General features: G+C 45.1%; 1 protein-coding gene across 2 annotated transcripts; it reads left to right on the top strand.

The window, feature by feature from the left end:
- Window positions 1–2,327: 2,327 nt before the first annotated feature.
- CSRP2 (cysteine and glycine rich protein 2) lies at window positions 2,328–18,484 on the top strand. Of its 2 annotated transcripts, none has more exons than XM_050935942.1 (6): window positions 2,328–2,424; window positions 12,185–12,303; window positions 15,246–15,414; window positions 17,010–17,142; window positions 17,703–17,796; window positions 18,172–18,484. In XM_050935942.1, exons 2-6 carry the CDS (start codon window positions 12,192–12,194, stop codon window positions 18,246–18,248), a joined length of 585 nt encoding a protein of 194 aa, XP_050791899.1. In that variant the 5' UTR covers window positions 2,328–2,424; window positions 12,185–12,191; the 3' UTR covers window positions 18,249–18,484. The 2 variants fall into 2 exon arrangements, with proteins under 2 accessions (XP_050791899.1, XP_050791900.1); XM_050935943.1 differs by lacking the exon at window positions 2,328–2,424 and adding an exon at window positions 3,110–3,253.
- The last annotated feature ends 1,411 nt before the right edge of the window (window positions 18,485–19,895 follow it).

The raw sequence follows: 19,895 nt of genomic DNA, 5'->3' as shown, positions 1-19,895 counted from the left end.
AATAAACAGGGGGAGGTAAACCTGGGCTTCTTCCTGATCAGAGAAAACACTGTAGACCAGGGGTCGGCAAACTCTGGCACGTGGCTTACCAGGGTAAGCACCCTGGCAGGCTGGGACGGTTTGTTTACCTGCTGCGTTTGCAGGTTTGGCCAATTGCAGCTGCCACTAGCCACAGTCCTTTGGCCCACGTTGCTTCCTGCCATCCCCATTGGCCTAGAGTGGTGAACCGCGGCCAGTGGGAGCCGAGATCGGCCAAACCTGCCAACATGGCAGGTAAACAAACCGGCCCGGCCCACCAGGGTGCTTATCCTGGTGAGCTACATGCCAAAAGTTGCCGACCCCTGCTGTAGACAGAGAGGAATCAAAAGCAATCAACACACTAGGTCCTGCTATACCAGGGGTCAGCAACCTTTCAGAAGTGGTGTGCCGAGTCTTCATTTTATTCACTCTAATTTAAGGTTTCGCGTGCCAGTAATACATTTGAACGTTTTTAGAAGGTGTCTTTCTCTAAGTCTATAATATATAACTAAACTATTGTTGTATGTAAAGTAAATAAGGTTTTTAAAATGTTTAAGAAGCTTCATTTAAAATTAAATTAAAATGCAGAGCCCCCCAGACTGGTGGCCAGGACCCGGGCAGTGTGAATGTCACTGAAAAACAGCTTGCATGCTGCTTTCGGCACACGTGCCATAGGTTTCTTACCCCTGTGTTATACTAAAGAAGGAGCCATGTTTAAAATGACATTAAAACACAATTCAAGTATGGCTCCCAGAGAACCAGTTTAACTGGGTGGTGTGCACAGAATCAAACACTGTTAAAACAATATTCAAAACCCAAGGTCACCACTACTCAATATGGAACTAACAATTCTGCATGATATCTTGAGGTGCTGCACTGATGGAGGTGCCATCCTTCTGATCAGATATAAATAGGAGGCTGTGTCCATCTGTGGACAATACAGATCCCTCAGCGTTTGTACAAGAATAAGGGGGTTCTAGCCATGGTTAATTTGTAATTTGGATAGGTACTTTTCTATATCATTATTGCATATAGGATTTTTCACTTCCTATCCATCTATCCTGTAACTCAGATGCTACACTGAAGTGGGTTATAGCCTATGAACGTTTATGCCTAATTAAATTGGTTAGTCTCTAAGCCCACGTCCAGACTAACCCGCGGCATCGGCGGGTTAAAATCGATTGCTCGGGGATCGATATATCGCGTCTAGTCTGGACGCGATGTATCGATCCCCGAGTGCGCTTACATCAATTCCGGAACTCCATCAACCCGAACGGAGTTCCGGAATCGACACGGAGAGCCGCGGACATCGATCCCGCGCTGTCTGGACGGGTGAGTACCTCGATTTTAGAAATTCGACTTCAGCTACGTTATTCACGTAGCTGAAGTTGCGTATCTAAAATCGATTTTAATACCCTAGTCTGGACGTGGCCTAAGGTGCCACAAGGACTCCTGGTTGTTTCTGCTCCAGAAATGGCTGCATTTCAAAAGATGGATGGGTGAAGTGATTCATGGCCATATATGCCTTTTGTAAAACACCTTCGGATCCTCTTGGATGAAGGTGCTGTAGAAATGTAAGCAGCTTTGTCTTATTAGCAAATCCCTCCCTTCAGTAACAAAAGGTTATAGGTTACTAACTTTCAAGAGCGCAGAAGTGCGGCTCACACAATTATTTGCTAAGAATACACATTTATCCCAAAATAAGGGTTTTCTGCTAGACAGATTTTCTGCTTTACAGCGTTTTTTTTAAAGATGTCTACCATCTGATTACCACCATCCTCTCAAGCGGGTGCCGAAGGACCCGTGCTAACGGAGCCTGAACACTTACTCCAGATGCTTGCCATGGGCTGCTTTGGAGGAAGAAAGCAGAGTGAAAGGTGCAGTCTGAAACTGGTTTATTGTGGTCTCCCCGGATTGCAGTGGTAGGCGACATTGAGTCTCGGACCAGCTAGCGATGCTCAGCTGTCTGACACAGCTATGGGGTGGGAGCGGGGAGAGCAGAGAGCGAGGGCCGGGAATAAATCCCCATAGCCAAACTACCTAGATTAATACACACCCGTACGGCTGCTGAGTGTTGCAGTCCAGCTCCCCAGCCGAGCACTCCCGGAGCGGCCCGCACGCGGGGCTCAGCGCCTGCAAACTGCGCCCCCAACCTTCCCGCAGGCCTCTGCCTCTGCCCCACGTCCGGGGCGGGGGGGTTGAAGCTGAGACCGCCGTTAAAGGTCAGCGACGGCTGGGGAGTGGGGCCGGCCAGAGGACGAGGGGTGGGGGCTGGGGAGTGGCCGGGGAGGCGGGGCCACGCTCCCTGCTCTAGCTCCGCCCTGGCCGCGCCAGGACCCTTTAAAGAGGCGCCGGGGCCGCCCCAGCCCTGTCTGCCGACAGTGAGTCCGGCCGCGTTCCCCTGCGGTGAGTATCCGGCGGGCCGCGCTGCCCGGGAGCGGGCTGGAGCTCTGCCCCGGGGCCGGCGGCGTCCCGCCTTGTGACGGGGGGTCCGGCCGGTCCGAGGCCGGGTGCAGCCCCCGCGGGGGGCTGCTGGGCGCTGCTTGGCTGCGAGGTGCCCCGGACACCCCCTCCCAGGGCCGCTCACCAGCCCGCGCGCCCCGCCGCAGGGCGCTCCGCCGGCCGGCTTGCGGCGTGGGTCAGAGGCGGGACCCCCCGGGACTCCCTGGGTGGCGAGCAGGGGCCCGCGTGTGGGGCTAGTGCAAAACACGCCGCCGCTGCTGCAGCTGGAGTTCCTCGTGCCGCCTTTCAGCGCCCCCAGCCAGGGGTCTTGCCGTGCGGGGCCTGCCTGGCGGCATTACAGGTGGCTTCCAAAAGCTTCAGGGGTCGTGACCCCGTGTAGGGCCTCTGAAGCCGAGCGACTGTCCGCGAGTTCCTAGCGTGGGGATTCCACTGTCCCCGCGCACGGCTCGCCTCCCGAGTGCAGTGACTCCTTGGGGCGGTGCGCTCCTGTGGGAGCCCGAAGCGGGCCCAGCCAGCAATGGGGCGGACGTGCTTCGGCCAGTAGGCAGTGATTTAAAATGGCTTTGCTACCTGATGGGAACAAAATACCACCTGTGTGGGTTTTGTTGTCTCCTAGTCAGCTTAAGTGTTCCCCAGTTCTGGACACTTTTGCTAAAATATATTGGCTTCATTAGGCTAAGGGCTGGATTTACACCATACATGCCCTTAGGCACAGCATCTTCAGTGTCCATCCTGCCTACACCTGGTGTTTGTATAGCACACTTTTAGAGAGGTAAGGTGCCCCTAGATCGCTGGTGCCCCTGGGCATGTGCCTAATTGGAAATCTGGCCCTGCCTTTCTCCTGGGCCAAATTAAATATCTGGATATTGGATGGTTACATCATGCTGATATCTGGGGGCGCTTGATTAATTAGTATTTTGCTAGTTTGCTAGAAATACCTTGAGCCTGATGTGCATATATATGTTTGGATATACTAAACTGATACTTGCAATAACTTAGTCTCCTAAAACTATGCTAACTAACCAGCAGTTTCTGTTGGGTACTGGTAGTATAGAATTAGTGGCCCAACTTCTTGTGGGGTAATGAGATCAACTGTATTTTCTTCTGTCTATGAGTCTTCAGTATCATTTGGATATTGCAGGGGGAAGAGAGGGAAGAGTTACTGCAAAATCACTTAAGAAGAGTGGGTCTAGAGGGTTTGCATTTCAGTTTGATTTGACTGAAGGCAGGAAGGTGTGCATGGACTAACATGCGTAAACTCAAAACATCAGTTTGTGAAACAATCTGAATTCTCTTGTTATCTGATACCTGTGGAAAAGAAGCCTGTACAGTAGAACCTCAGAGTAATGAACACTTAAGGAATAGAGGTTGTTGGTAACTGAAATGTTCCTAATGTTATGATTGGTCTTTGAAAAGTTGACAACTGAGCATTGACTTAATACAGCTGGGAAACTTCTTTATGCAGAAGAAAAACGCTGCTTTTAACCATCTTAATTTAAATGAAACTAGCACAGAAGAGTTTCTTCATCTTGTCCAATTTTTTAAATTTTCACTGTTTTTTTGTTTACATTCAGTATGGTACTGTATTTGCATTTTGTGGGTTTTTTGTTTGTGTCTGCTGGTGCCTGATTGTGTACTTCCTGTTCCAAATAAGGTGTGTAGTGGTAACTCTGGTGTTCATAACTCTGAGGTTCCACTATAGTAGATATGTGTACACATAGCATATTAGCCTGCCAAGCTGATTACTTAAGTTCCTGGCCAAAACAATTCCATTTTCAACAAGTCTTACTGTGTAGTACATGACTAGAAAGGCTTGGTGTGGTCTCTTGTACATCTAAAATTGACTTGATGCAAGGTTAGTAGCTTGAAAGATTTCCTCCTTCCCCCAAATAGCATTCTTCACAGAACTTCATAAGCAAGGGCTCTGAAGCAGGATTTCCTTCTGGAAGCTCAAGTACACAGCAGTTATCTAACTATTGAGTGCTGACAGTGTTGTACAAGACAGTTCCTGTCCTAAGACACTTGCATGCTAGTGTGTAGTTTTTTTTTGAGGGGAAAGAATCTCATGCTACATCAGTCTGTCAATAGAAACTAAATAGTAAATATTGCTAAACACTAAATAGTAAACACTCCACACTTCCCTTTTTCTAGGTTGCCATTTTATGAAAGCATCATAGCTTTTTTTTTAAAAAAAAACTGCATCGGGGAAAAGTGAAAGTAGAGTCTGGAAAATGTTGCACTAAAGTGAGGTTTTTTAGAGGCAGTTTTTTGTAGATTGGACACTTGGGGTGAGGACCCTTGCTATTTTGTCAGGTTCCATGACTGAATGGTTGAACCAGCTCCTTGTGCTCAGTAAACAAACTTGCAGGGCTTCTGCAGGAGATAGTCCTCTCATCCAGTGGAATGTGAAGCAACAGTCATCTTGTGTTGAGGGCATGGGGGGAATCTCCATTGGCTCAAAGCATCCTAGTTTTGCCATGCTTTTCCGAACAGGACTCCAAACAGCTCACTGCCCCATGACCTCTCCAATCAGTAGTAAGTGTTTGCGGTGGTTTTTATTTTAGTATCGAAGGTGGCTCACTGGGCTCTTATGTGCCATGGGGAGATTGTACTAGTGCATGCTCTTGTATGGAAGTGTTGTAGTGATAATGTTAGTGTCTGCATACTTGTTGCTCCCAACTAGTTGTAGAAGTGGGACAAATATTGAAGTGGAAAAGGGAAAGTGTCAGTTTGGGGGGTACAGCTGAGCAGGAGAAATTAAATATAGAAATATTGCATTTTCCCATGGGCCAGGACTCCAAAACCCAGGAATAGTTAGTTGTTTGCAGTTAGCTTGTGAAAAACAACTTGGTCATGAACTGTTCAGCTATGGGAATGTTTCATGCAGCTCTATGTACATTATGTGCATGGGAGTAGCCTCACTCTTTAGGTTCCTGTTGCTTTAATTGTATAGCTCTTCTGCTCCTGGCTGGCTCTTACAAAACTCTAGTCTTTTGATTGCATCCAGTGGAAACTCAGACCCAGGTATCATTTTTAACATGTAGCTAATGTAGAAGGCTTCTGGATTGGGAGCTGCCTGGAAGGCATAGCTCTACCCATGCACCTCCTATTGTGTGTATGCATCTCTTTTGGTAGCAAACAGGGTTGGGCACCTAATTGCAGGGCACAGTAGCTGCCTCTAGGTGTTCTTGAGGCAGCCTCACTGCCTTGATCCCTTTGCATTGCATGGGAGTGTAGCTTAGTGCTTTTCCCCACATGCTTCTGTTTAGCATATTGCCTATTCACCATTCTAGATGAAGTACCTTGATCAATTTTGGCTCTTATGTCCTTCACTAATACATTGAGCCCTCTGTCATCATGGTTAAAACTTAAGAAGGGTTAAAGTTGGCTTCTTTTCCGGACTGCCCCTTAGGCAAGATGTTCTACTTGTGACTCTACACACTGCATGTTTAAATGCAAAAAACACGAGTCTGATTTTCAATAAGAATCAAAGCTTTAAGGTCAACCACCTGTAGAATTTTTGCCAAACTCTCCAACAAATGCTTTACTTAACATAGTATGAAATGTGAGTTCCTAGACAGTCACCAAGCAAGGGCAAGGAAATACTTTTTTAAGATGTTGTTTTTTTAATGTAGTATGAAACATCTCAAACACTGTTTGTTTTTAAAAAATTGCCGAAATACTAGTGACTGCTAATTTAACCCTATATTCTCATCAGCGAACAGCACTGAACTGAGGAATGGGAGGAGGGGGGTAGTATAGTCATGGCGTTCAATGTGGAGTAAATAAGAGAACCATTCTGAGAAGGGGTGCAGGGGATAGAATTAAGTACCTCTTGGCAGGCACATACTGGAAGTCCAGATATACTCTCCTCTGAAGAGGAGGGTGGCTGCCAAGAACTCATAATTCTGAACTTTCATTTTTATAGGGTACCATTGGTACAAACATCTGGAAAACTTAGTACCACGTCAATGACTCTTAAATTCATTAAAAGCCTGCCTGAACTAGCAGAAGGCTTATCAAGTTCTGCAAGCAGCTTTCATGAGCTACAGCATCCTCACTACCCTTCTGAGAACTGAAATCAGAAAGTTATTAATCTGTCTGTTGGGCTGTAATGTATAGCATAGCTCATGTTGGAATAAAGTAGACAGAATACATGCTATCTAGCTTTTAATGGAAAGAATTGATTTTTAGGGCAGGACTAGGTATAGTTTTCTAGCTATCTGGCCACTCTGAGGTGCTGTATGTGGAACAGATTAACAGACTGCTTCTCACTGAAGTCTCTCCTAATCTCGACTGCTTGGGGATTTGTGCTGATAGCTCAAGGAATACTTTTATTGCTGCTATAGAAGCTCCTATGGGAATGTTGAAGGGGAGGATAGTTGGCCTTGGTCTCCTCAAAGATACCCACCTTCTTGAAGCACTAACCTTTGTTGAAGTTTGAAAATCAGAAGCCTTAAGAACATCAAATTCTGACTTCCTTTAAATTCTGTCTAGTACTTGCATGGCCTTTATCACAGTAGTATCAATACATCTTAGAATCCATTATGAATTACATCTTCTCAATGCTTCTCTGGGGTATGGCAGTGCTTTCCCTATTTTACAGATGGGGACCAGAGACCCAGGGTAGATTAATTGACTGTCCCAGGAAGGCTGTGACTGAGCTGCAAACCTGGGTCTCAGTCCCTGTACCCCATCACTGGGACTATCCTTCTTATTAAATATTCTTGTAAGAAAGAAGATGCAATTGTGTGTGTAAACATACATAGAGAGGTTCAAATGTGAAAATCAAAAACACAAGGCACTGACCTGCCTTTTTAACAGTGCCAAAGCCCTGTGAGGCCCAAGAAAGAAGCTTATTTAATAAAATTTTGACTTGGCATGTTCTCTGAGACGCGTACAAAGTGGGAAGGAATCTCTCCTCCATTCTGCTGTTAATGTACAAGGGTTTGGAAGAAGAATGCAGCCTGTATCCCTCTTTCAGAGGACCCTGTTTGCCATGATTGATGTCAGCTGCTGTGTGGTAGCACAGCCAAACACTTGAATAAAAGAAATGGAATCTTAATTTTTAGATTCTACAGTGATGCCAAGAATGACACATAGTGGTGTCATAAAACAAATCTTACTAGCCTACTTAGAGTATTTGTTATTACCAACCCATTGAGAAGCAACAGTGCTAAGCTCTTGGAAAGGCTGCACAAATATGACAGTAATTAAATTAATGTCACCACCATAAATGGAACAGCTACTAAACCACTTCTGTATTAAACAGAACAGCCCCGTAAACCTCTGCTTTAAAATTTGCTTAAGATATCCCAATTTGAGTTAATCTTGTTTTCCCACATTCCACTAGTGGCTGCTTTTTTTTTTCCCCATTGAGCAAAGGTCTCTTAGCAGTTACTTAGTAACATTGCTTTTGTAGGGCATGCTGTCACAGTTTCAGGACAAGGGCACCTGTATTTTCCCTTCTGTGATTCCCCCCAAGGGCACCCACTTAAAGGTTTCCATCTCCCAGCCCTTCCCTCTCCGAGGCAGAGCCCTGCATCTCACTTGCTTCTGACTGGATTTTTTTTTTTTCAGGCTGCACAGTTCCCTGATCTACACTATGATATCCCCAGCAAGCCAGTCTGCCTAAAGGCCAGTGCCTATGCTTGGCTTTCTCTGCAAGGGCTATGAACAGTGTATTGCTAGTTGTGATAAGTTACCACACAGCTCCTTCTAAGCAAGCATGTTTACTCTTGAGGGAAAAACATTAGAGACAGCATAGAATAACAATAAAAACACCAAAGGTCACCCCAATGCCAGTCTCAGGTTCTAGTAGTGTCAGCCCTTCAAATCCCACTGTTGGGTTTCCCCTGTGGCTAAAGTTTTGATTGGTCTCTTGATCAGGAACCAGAATGAAGGGCCCCAAGTAAGTTTAAGGTCAGTCCATTTGTTCGAAAGTCCTTGGTCTGTTGGTCTCTGGAGAATCTGGTTTTGAGAGCCTCCCAAGCAGGTGGTACTTCTCTGGAGGGGTTTATAACCTCAGTGCTTTGCCTTAATCATCCCCCCCCCCATTGTTACCACAGCTCCTTGAGAAACTGAAAACCCTGGCCCCATGGAGTGGATATAGTCCTTGGCCTACAAAGATGCATAAACTATTCATATGCTTAATACAGTACGGTGTCCCAAAGATAGTGACTCAGAAGCATTCCTTTGTAGGACACACCACAGATACCCCTCCACAGGTATCTGAAACTCAATTTAACTCTAAGATAGATGGAGCTACTTGAACAGAGCTCCTAATTTTGAGTAAGGGCTGCACAATGGGAAAATAATGACTTGAGATGCTCAAGTCTGGAGGTTAAGGATGGTGTTGGAAGCAAAAAGATGGGCAAAGGGGAAGATGATGTAAGTAGGAGGAGTGTTGCTCTGGCTTTAGAGTTGCCAGATATCTAGTTTTTGACCAGAACAGCCAGTCAAAAAGGGATCCTGGCGGCTCCAGTTGGCACTGCCAACCAAGCTGTTAGAAGTCCAGTTGGCAGCACAGTGGGGGACTAGGGCTAAGGCAGGGCTCGTTGCCTGCCCTAGCTCCATGTGGCTCCTGGGAGCAGCTGCCAGGTCCCTGCAGCACCACCACACATGGGAGGCTCCAAGAACTGCTCCAGCCCTATGGGCTGGCTCTGTGGCTCCCATTGGCTAATGAAGCTGTTGAGGTGGCACATGCAGATGCAAGGACAGTGTGCAGAGCCTCCCTGGCCATCCATGTGTGTAGGAGCTGTAGGGACTTGGTGGCAGCTCCCAGGAAGTTGCCACCAAGTGTTACTGGGACCATGCACCCTAAACCCTCTCCCGTGCCCCAGCCCAGAGCACCTTCCTTGACCCCAAATCCCTCATTCCAAGCCCCACCCCAGAGCCTGCACTCCTAGCCAAGTCCTCGCCTCCCTCCTGCACCTCAGCCCCTTGCCCCAGCCTGGTGAAAGTGAGTGGAGGGTGAGGGAGAGCAGGGGATGGAGGAGGCAGGGCCTTGGAGAAGGGGTGGGGCAGGGGTATTCGGTTTTGTGCAATTAGAAAGTTGGCAACCCTATCTGGCTTGTAAAACAAGTGCATGGGAAAAGGAAGAATATAAAAGACTAAATGAATGGTGCTTAGCCTAGCTTCTCTTTAGACACCATAGTGCCAACTGTGGTGCTCAGGAAGAAACCCTAGAGGTCTGCTGAGGTAGGAGTTGGTCATGGTGTATTCATGTCTCTTGCTACACCTTTTTAAAATTTTAGCTGCTAAGGTCTTTTCAGAACCTTTTCAAATGTAAACTGAACATCAACCAGTAGTGGCTTTTTGTTTTTGTGTGGTTTTTGTTTGTGGGATTTTTGAGTGTATAGGCAGACAGCAGTTGTTCCTCTGCTTATTGGTTTGCCAAGCTGCAAAATGCAATTAAAATACTAGTCAGTCTTACAACTCCAATTCAAAACCCTGCAGACAGCAGTGAAACTATCAAGAGCATGGGTGGTAGGAGGAGCCCCCCTTTGGGGAGGCTAGCCCCTGCAGCCAGAACCACAAGCCCTCCCACCTGGAGGATGCACTCCCCCCTTTGGTTGGAGGCCCAAGTGCTCTCCCCTTGACCAGAGGAGTCCAGGGCCACCTGCACCATGCCTCCCTTCCCCAGATCCCAATCAAGGGTCTCGCTCATCAGAAGAAGCTTTTCATATGTTCCATGCAGGTTCTGAGGAGGTGGTATTTGCCATTCTGCATCTTGGGTTCATCAGTAATCTCTCCGGAGTCTAGGAAGCACCAGCTGCAGCCTCCCCTGGCCTATTATACCCACTGCCCATGGTCAAGAGTCATACTGACTACTTGCTACTGCCCTTTGGGGAAAACAACTAGGAACAGCAAAGACAGGTCTGAAAGTTGGCAGGGGGATATTTCTCCACTTTTTCTTCACATCCTCCCGGAACAGAAGGTCCTGGATGGGTAGGTGTGTGAGTCCTACTTCCAGCAGTTAGAGGGGAGACGACACTTCAGATGTCATGCCTATCAGCCCTCTGACTAATAAGATGGTGTCCAAAGCACTGATCAGGGGCAGGTCTGCCTTTTCAGTAATTGGCAGTATCAAGGGAGGCTGAGCTGTGCCAGGGAAGCCTCCACCTCTTCCCCCCACCCCACCAATATCTATCTCTGGTTCGCATAGGAGAACTTTACAGGGCCACAAGGCCTGCCTAGCAGCCCCTGGTGCCTTTGAAAACTTTCCCTATGTCAATACCATACTGGTGCTGCAATATTTACACATAGATGAAATACTTGTCTTAAAACTACAACATCAGTGGAATTCTGGCTCTGCATTTAAAAAAACTAACAACTGGGCCTCAACTGTTGTTCAGTTTACAGTCATGGCCCCTGCCCCAAAGAGTTCACAATCTAACTTTGAACAAGAGCCAACAAATGAGGGGAAAAAGGGGGGAGGAAGGGGGCATGAGGAAACAGCAGCTGAACTCAGTTATTTTCTTATTAAAATCCTGACCTTAAATTTGCTTTATAGAGGAGTGCTGTTGCAGTGAGAACTAACAATGTCTTTATTACAAGTATCTTGATTGTCTGGAAAATTGCATCTAACGAATAGCTTCATTTGAGAAACAAAATCCAGTTGTCCCAAGGGCCTCCCATTGTTCACCTTAACTGTAGTGCTCTTCTGTTTAAACTGGAATTTTTTTCAGCAGTTAGCTTTTGGCATTCATAGAAGTGCCATCCTAGCAGCACCAGTTTTCCTCTTATGGCTGTAGGGGGTGGGGTCTGTCCGCTATCAAATATTGAAGTATCAAACCAGTAAGTGCAATAACTACATTCCTAAAATTTACTACAGCTTAGTATGTGACAAATAGTACTACATGCTTGTGGCTGTCAGACATTTTCTTTCACAAAATTCTACTTTGTATATTTAGGCTCTAGCACATACTTGCCTAGTGAAGGTGAGGTTTTTATGTCACTAGCATGAGGATGCCTCAGAAATAATCCCCATTAGCCACCAAATATCAGATTCTTTTTCAGAAAAAAACAAGTCTTTGCATAGTGAATTGCTCTCCAGTGAGGCAAACCTTATGGCTTATGCCATTTTCCAAGGCGCAGACTCTACAGAAAAACAAAATCCCTTTGTTGGCACAATTGGTTGGCTTCCATCAGAAAAGAGAAACAGGATTAATGAAGCATAGAAACTGAAATTACATCCATCTGGGAGGGTGTTCATTCAAGGTACAGTGAAGCCATTATGCATGCAACTTTGTGCATATTCAATTCATGTAACTTTCAAAATCCTGAACAGGGAATGTAAAATGTGGTTTTTGGGAGGCAGTATCTTCTGTTTCCAGGTCTTCTGTTGAATGCACCAAGCAATATTGCATACAACAGTGGGAACTTTGATGTTTAAAGATTTGTTCCCTAAGCTTACATGGAGGCTCCTGCAGCATTACAGAGAAGCCCACAAAGGCTATTTGACCCTATGAGTACTATCTGGGATGTAGAAGGTGTTTAGTACTCAGTCTGACTACTATAGACACTTTCTTATAGAAGTAGGCTCAAAGCAGCCAAAAATCTGGCAGACTGGCAGCATTGTGTTAAACAACAACAGTTCAGACTCTTTTGTATTGACTCTGAGAACTGTATCTGTGAAACAATTCAGTGAACAATCTCAATCTTGCTGCTCTGTCTCTAATGGCTAGTGCATCTTCCACAGAGTCAGGATGCCGAACTGGGGAGGCGGTAACAAGTGCGGTGCCTGTGGACGAACAGTCTACCATGCTGAAGAGGTTCAGTGTGATGGGAGGAGTTTCCACAGATGCTGCTTTCTCTGCAGTAAGTATTCCTCGCACACTGCTTTGTGTCGTGCCACCTCTCTTCAGTGAAAGCTTCAGTGGCTCTATTGTACGTCAAACTGAATGGTGTCTGAGCAAGATGCTCTTCTACAAAAGTATCCATAGGAGTTACATAATAAAGGCTCTGAGTTGGCACTTGGGAAACTGAATGGCAGTGCAAGTTGACTGAGTGGTCTAGTTTTGGAAGGCACTCAAAGCTATGAATGCTGTCAGACTTAGATTAACTTGCCACCCTTTCCCTTACACCTGATAAGGATCTCCGTGTCAGAGGGAGAGCTCATCCAGAACCACAGAGTATCACTCTCCTCTGGTGTGGGAGAGCTCATAAAGAGACTTGTTAAACTGCGTCTAGATCTCTCCTTCACAACTTATGTCTGTAAAAGGCAAGGAACATGTTTTGGAGTGAGAAACCTATATTTGAATTCTGTCCAATAGATAATAGCACCACAAGAAGTCTGGATTTGTTTAGATACAGTTTTGTAGAGCCAAGCTTCTGCCTCTGAATCTGTTGGAAAGTAGATAGGGCTGAAGGAATAATTTAAATGAGCCCTCCCTTTCCCTTTCTCCCAGGTCCATGTAGATTGTGTAGGATATTAAAGCATCAGTAGTTTGGCTGAATTTCTAACTAATACATGTAGCAGAGCCAAAATCCTAGCTCTCCTTGGCATAGGAGGCTGTGGGTTATTTCACATGAGCAGAGTCCAAGTCACTATTTCGGTCTAACCAACTCATTGAGGCATCAAAACTACCTTTTTTACAACTAGTCAACAATCTTTACAGCAGAAAAAGCTAATCTTATAAATTCACCAACTGCCTGTCTAACACAATCAAAGTACTTCAACTTACTGCAAGTATGCAGTGTCACTTTGTCCAGCATTCTGGCCTTGACCCTCTGGGGACCAGAATTAGGGTTCAGCCTTGGTTTAAAGGAAACTTCCGTTACAGATGGGAAGACTTTCAAAACTAGCTTGCCACTAATAGATGCAACATCCCATCTATGTGTGATGATGGGAGATAGGTGTGTTTATGTTCCTTTTCCTGGTACTCTACAGCAATTACAACAAATTATTTGGCTGTGGCTCAGTTGGCTTAAGTTCATATTTTATAGAAGTTTCTCCTGTTAGAAACTTGGAACATGCAGTCAGACTGTTGGTTTAGTATGTTTCACTCTGAGTAAAGCCAAGGTCATGTTTCTTTTGCTGAGCTTAAAACATAAAGACTTAGTGTATTTTAAAACTGATTAATTGCTCTTAATTATAAAATGTATCATCTGTCTACAGCAGTGGTTCTCAAACTTCATTTTACCCCCTTCTGACAACAAATTATTACATGACCCCAGGAGGGTGGGGGACTGAAGCCTGAGTCCTGCCACCCTGGGTTGGGGGGGCCAAAGCCCAAAGGCTTCAGCACCAGGCAAGGGGGCCTGTAACCTGAGCCCTGCTGCCCAAGGCTGAAGCCCTCAGGTGGTGGGGCTCAGGCTCAGGCTTTGGCCACAGGCCTCAGCAAGTCTACATCTACCCACAGTTTGAGAACCACTGGTCTACTGAATCAATGCAATAAACAAAGGTTTCTGTGTATTTTGAAGCTTACAGCTTTTTTTAAAGCTAAGTCTTAAAACTGGGTTGTAGTTGGGCTTTCAGTCCAACCTGTATCCTGTACAGACAGCAAAATGCTATAACTGAAGGTAGTTACAAGAGCAGTGTTTAGAAGAGGGAAGCAGAAATAGCTTAATTCCTTACTGCTGTGACCTTGGGCAAGTCTCTTAACTTCTGTTCTCTGGTCAATCTGTATAATACATCCAGTTCTTTCTTGCCTGCTAAAATGTTGCTGTTCACACCTGGTTTCATTCTTCCTGAAGCTCTGCATTCCTCAGAAAAGGAGGATCAGCCACTTGCAATAGAAAGATACCCAATAATTGCTTTCAGTAGCCTATGATGTAATCTGGTTCCTGGGTTTATAGTTCCCAGCAATGCCCCTCTGCTACGTACATCGGCCAGCAATGCCCCTCTGCTACGTACATCGGCCAGACTGGACAGTCTCTACGGAAAAGGATAAATGGACACAAATCAGATATTAGGAAAGCCAATATACAAAAACCTGTAGGAGAACACTTCAACCTCCCTGGCCTCACAATAGCAGACCTTAAGGTGGCCATCCTGCAGCAAAAAACTTTAGGACCAGACTTCAAAGAGAAACTGAGCTTCAGTTCATCTGCAAATTTGACACCATCAGCTCAGGATTAAAGAGACTGTGAATGGCTTGCCAACTACAAAACCAGTATCTCCTCCCTTGGTTTTCACACCTCAACTGCTAGAACAGGGTCTCATCCTCCCTGATTGAACTAACCTTGGTATCTCTAGCTTGCTTGCATATATATACCTGCCCCTGGAAATTTCCACTACATGCATCCGACAAAGTGGGTATTCACCCACGAAAGCTCATGCTCCAAAATGTCTTAGTCTATAAGGTGCCACAGGACTCTTCACTGCTTTTACAGTTCCAGTCTGGTATCCATAGAAAGTAAACAGAACCATGTGAACAGAGGGCTGTGAACTGTCAGACAATTAAATGCTTCTGCTCTGATACAGATGCTTATTTCCATGTAACTTTTGAAGCAAGAGAGGAAATTGACTGTAGTATCTGGTTTTCTGTGTAACCTCATTAATCAAACTAGGGCAAGTCTCCATTCTTTAAATATCAGACCATGAGGGTGCGAGGGAACTTAGCCTCTTTATGAAGCTAAACATAATTCACCAATTCAAAAGAGAAGCTGCCTCTTCTAATTCTCAGTGGTTCCACAGTTCATTAAGAAGAACTGTGGACAGGGGAACCCGTGACATCCGTCATCTGACATTTTTTGGTTTACTTCATGTGCTATGGCTGAAAATGGCCCCTTCTGACAACCTGAAACTTTTTTTCCAGTGGTTTGTCGGAAAAACTTAGACAGCACAACTGTAGCAATTCATGATGATGAGGTTTACTGCAAGTCCTGCTATGGAAAAAAGTATGGTCCTAAAGGCTATGGCTATGGCCAAGGAGCAGGAACGCTCAACATGGACAGAGGCGAGAGACTGGGCATTAAGCATGACAAGTAAGTTCAACTCTTCACTGTATCTAACTGCAAGATGTACAGTTGGCTTGTGATCTTCATGTTGTGCCGAAGGTTCTTCATGCAGGAGTTAAAGGCCAAATGCTTTTACAGATGTATAATGTGGCTGTGTTCTAAATGCACACCAAAATGCCAGCGTATCCCAGAGCAGAATATTGAAGTCAGAGGTGCACTGAACCCATGATGCCTGTTCCTGCAGTCCTGCTGCATGCAACTTCCAGTGATATCAGTGGGAGTTACCTGTAGGCAAGGACTTCAGGATCAAGCTTTTAATCTTTCTGGATTATTAAAAATTATATTGTGCTGGTTACTGGCTTTATGAAAGTGTAAAGATTACTAAACATGGCTTGTTTAGTATTCATATCCTACTTACTGGCTGATAGGCTCATACACTAAGCTTTGACAAGGTTGTATTCTAGTTATGAATTAAAATAAAGGAGGATTTGAGGTTGTATAGAGTTAATGTCTATATGGAAAACTTAATCCTGCTCTCACTAAATTGAAGTGCCTCACTGCATTTCAGTCTTGGGTATAGCAACTAGTAGGCTAGCTAGTAGCAAAAGTGTGATAGAATGGGTTCTTACAGCAGGCCAGGTCAAAGTACTTAAAGATGTATCAAAACCTGCTCAGAGTTGGCGTTTGCTATCTAAACACAAATGCCATAACTAGTAGACAATTCTGATGACTTCATGAAAGGCTTAACGTGGACATCTAGTTCCATTAAAGTTCAACTGTGCTAGTAGCTCAGTGTTTCTAAAATTCCAGCTTCTAGATCTTAACAGTTGAGATGTAAATTCTTATGAACTTACAGTATCTCCAAATTTAATTTAGAAACTGGCATACTGACCTGGGCAATAGCTCATCAAGTCAGTATCCAGTATTAGATACTACTTTGCAGTGTTTTACACCTTCTGGATAACTGGGAAGTATTATGACATGGAGGAAACTTAACATCATGCAGTCATTAACTAAATACAAGGGTCAAGTAGGCCTATTTTTATTATGCAAAATTCCCTTAAAATAGCAGCTTCTCAGCATGGAAACACCATTAATCAAACCAGTTCAGTGTTGATGTGGTGACCTTTTAAATCAAGATAAGGTGAGGGTGGATTTTAAAGATACATGCATGTGTCTGGGGCTGCAGTCATTATGGATTCTGGCAAAACCTAGGTGTATTTAGTTGCAAATGATTATTTGTGTATTTATCATGTATTCAGTTATCTCCCTGCTCTCCTCCCTTCTTAGAACAATGTGCCCTTGTAGGGAGGCATGGAGGAATATTCAGGGGATATGGCAGGGGGCTGGGAAGGAGGGCCACCCAGCCCCATTCTGCTCTTGGCTCCTAGCTCTGACCATAGCTGTGGACACAGCCTTGGCCTCCTTACCCCTGTCCACCCCTCCTCTCCCCTCCCCAGGAGCTGCAGCCACACTCCTGGCCATGGTTCCCAACTGCTTCTCAAGGGAGGGGGGGGCAGACAAGGGCAAGGGGTGGGGGTGACATGAAAAGTTTGGGGACCACTGATTTAGAGGGTAAATAGGAGCACAAGACTGACCTACTATATAACTGTTCCTTCTAGCACACCATCTCCTCACCGACCTACAACAAGTCCAAATACTTCAAAGTTTGCTCAGAAATTTGGAGGTGCAGAGAAATGCTCTCGATGTGGTGATTCTGTTTATGCTGCTGAGAAAGTAATAGGAGCTGGAAAGGTAAAGTAGGATTTCGATAAAGTTCTTTGCTAAATAGCCTGTGGGGGACAGGGGGAGATGCAATCAAAGCAAGAGTTGGCTCAAAACAGAACTGTTTTGAGCATATTTAGGCAGAAAGAGTCAGGTAGGCCAATTGTGATGCAAAATTCCCTTAGTATAGCAGCTTCCCAGCATGGAAAACGCCATTTAATCAAACTGGTTCAGTGTCATTTAAACCAAGATAGAGATGAGTGAGGTTTTTAAAGAGAAATGCATGTGGCTGTGGTTAGGGCTGCAGTCATGTTAGATTCTGGCAAAACCTAGATGTATTTAGGTAGAACACTAAATCATATTTCTTTGCTAACTTGCATCTGAAACAATCTGTTAAAAGAGCTGGTCTTTATCACCAGTCATGTCATTTCATTATCTAAGTGAGAAACCAAAAACTCCCCAAGTAGGATCCTTGTCTGCTTTAGGCTTCAGGAGTCTGTACCTATCTCTATTGAAATGTTACTTTCAAGAGTCTCTCGTACCTAATGTGTCCAGTAAATACAATGACTTGTACTCTTTGCTTCTCTTAGCCTTGGCACAAAAACTGTTTCCGATGTGCTAAGTGTGGGAAGAGTCTAGAATCCACAACCCTGACAGAGAAAGAAGGTGAAATTTATTGTAAAGGTAAGGAAGTAACATGCATGATCCCAGCTGCTTACAGTTTAGAGTAACATGCTCTAAACAGCAGAGATGTTCAGTTCAGATCTAGAGTCACTCTGGGCTGGGAATCCTGTGCTGACATCTGATAAGGATTCCTTCATTTTGATAGGGTTGGGACACGTAGCACTGCAGTATGGCTCAATTCTGCAGCTGTGCAATATTACTTAATGATGCTGTTCTGTTTGAGGCATAGTTAAAGGCTTTATTCTCCAGCATCCTTCCATGAATATTGCTTTAGAGCACATGGACTGCTGAGCAGTCCTGAGCAATAGAAGTCAAGTAACTTGCAGGCATCCAAACATGTCTTTCTGAAAACATGTGGCTTTTTTTCCCTTTCAGGCTGCTATGCAAAGAACTTTGGCCCCAAAGGATTTGGATATGGCCAGGGAGCAGGGGCCCTTGTTCATGCTCAGTGAAGGAGTAACATCCAAGGCTGATCATGATTCACTGAGACGCCTTCTCTGCAACAAGGCACAGCTTAAGTGTTACTAGTTACTGTGAAACTGACACTAGTGTACTATAATATTGCTTAGATCGAGCTTTTAACAAATACTACAGCACTACATATTTCTCAGTTTTCTCATGCACCACATGTTAATGAACACTATATTAGCACTGTCATTCCACTTCAATAAAGCTTTGCATATTGTGACTTTGTTTTTGTTTAGCTTATCTTTAAATTATCAAGTGTAAACTGCTTCCCCTCTGTCTCACCAGTATAAAGAGCTTGAGCGCAGTGCTGGATTAAGGCACTTGGACCTAGCTCCCCAGCACCTAGAGCCATGTGTTTACACCAGTTTCTGCTTAACCCAAAAGGCTTCTAGCCCTTGTGACTAGGGGAGGGAGGAGAGCCTGAAACAGGTGTGAGTTGCCCTATGTATGCCAATAGGGATGTTAATTCAGAGACCTGAATAGGAGCACCCTTGGCAGCAACATCTTAGCAGAGGACACTGGCATGAGAACTTATCCCACAACTAGAATGCATCTGCTTGGGGGAGTGTGTGTGGGGAGGGGTATTACTAGGTATTCCAGATGGGGACAGAGCTGGGAGGAGCATTGTGAGTGCTTAGAGCCTTGGGTTTGCCTTAATTTAGTCGTGTTTCTGTCTACTTTGCTGCCCACTGTAGAAATATTAGGTGACTTCCTGTCTCCTTTGAAGTCAATGACAGAACACCAGGTAAGGTCAGTGGTTCAGGATTTCACCAATAGGGTGTACAGTGCTAGACCTGAAGAATTCCTGGAGAACTAGTGACACTGCATCAGAACTAAAAACCTTAAGAAGTGACCATTTTCCTCTGCCAAAGTTCTAAAAAAAAAAAAAAACTCCAGACCCCTTAAACAATGTCACAAACTTGTCACTGATTTCCTGAGCTGAAAGCATAGGTCTCCACACTTTGAGCTCAAGAGCCAGGCTGTTAGACTGATAGCCTCCATGGCTCAAGCACGGAAAAGAACACAGCCCACACCTACTAGTAGGATACATAAGCACCTCTGTCCACCCCAACTGTGGGTCAACCAGCCCCCTTTCCAAACTTACTCTTTGATCAAAAAAAAAAAGGGGGGGGGTACAAAAGGACCATCTTTCCCTAAAGTAAAAATGAGTAAATTTCCTGCTCCTCCCCACCGTCCAGGCGGGAGCAGGGAAGAGAACCATCAAGGCTTCCTTTATACATCCAAATAAACTCAGCTTCTTTCTTAAAGGTGATTGACAGGAAGATGCTAGTCTCCAAGTAAAGTAACTTAAAACACTTGACCTTAAACTTTAAGGTCAGAAGGGACCATTATGATCATCTAGTCTGACCTCTTGCACAATGCAGGCCACCAACTTTCACCCACCCACTCCTGTAAAAAACCACTAACCTATGTCTGAGTTATTGAAGGCCTCAGATTGTGGTTTGAAGACCTCAAGCTGCAGAGAATCCTCCAGCTAGTGACCCATGCCCCATAGGAAGGTGAAAAACCTCCAGGGCTGCTGCCAATCTGCCCTGGAGGAAAATTCCTTTCTGACCCCAAATATGGTGATCAGTTAAACCCTGAGCATGTGGGCAAGACTCACCAGCCAG

The sequence above is a fragment of the Gopherus flavomarginatus genome, chromosome 1, assembly GCF_025201925.1.
Source record: "Gopherus flavomarginatus isolate rGopFla2 chromosome 1, rGopFla2.mat.asm, whole genome shotgun sequence".
Lineage (NCBI taxonomy): Eukaryota > Metazoa > Chordata > Testudines > Testudinidae > Gopherus > Gopherus flavomarginatus.
This window is presented reverse-complemented; position numbering and strand designations above follow the sequence as displayed.

What these genes read in the sequence shown, in the direction of transcription:
- CSRP2 (XM_050935942.1), top strand. Translation starts at nt 12,192, where the DNA reads ATGCCGAACTGGGGAGGCGGTAACAAGTGCGGTGCCTGTGGACGAACA. An exon ending in CAGATGCTGCTTTCTCTGCA is followed by an intron (nt 12,304 to 15,245) that starts GTAAGTATTCCT and finishes CTTTTTTTCCAG; the next exon opens with TGGTTTGTCGGAAAAACTTA. An exon ending in AGGTGAAATTTATTGTAAAG is followed by an intron (nt 17,797 to 18,171) that starts GTAAGGAAGTAA and finishes TTTCCCTTTCAG; the next exon opens with GCTGCTATGCAAAGAACTTT.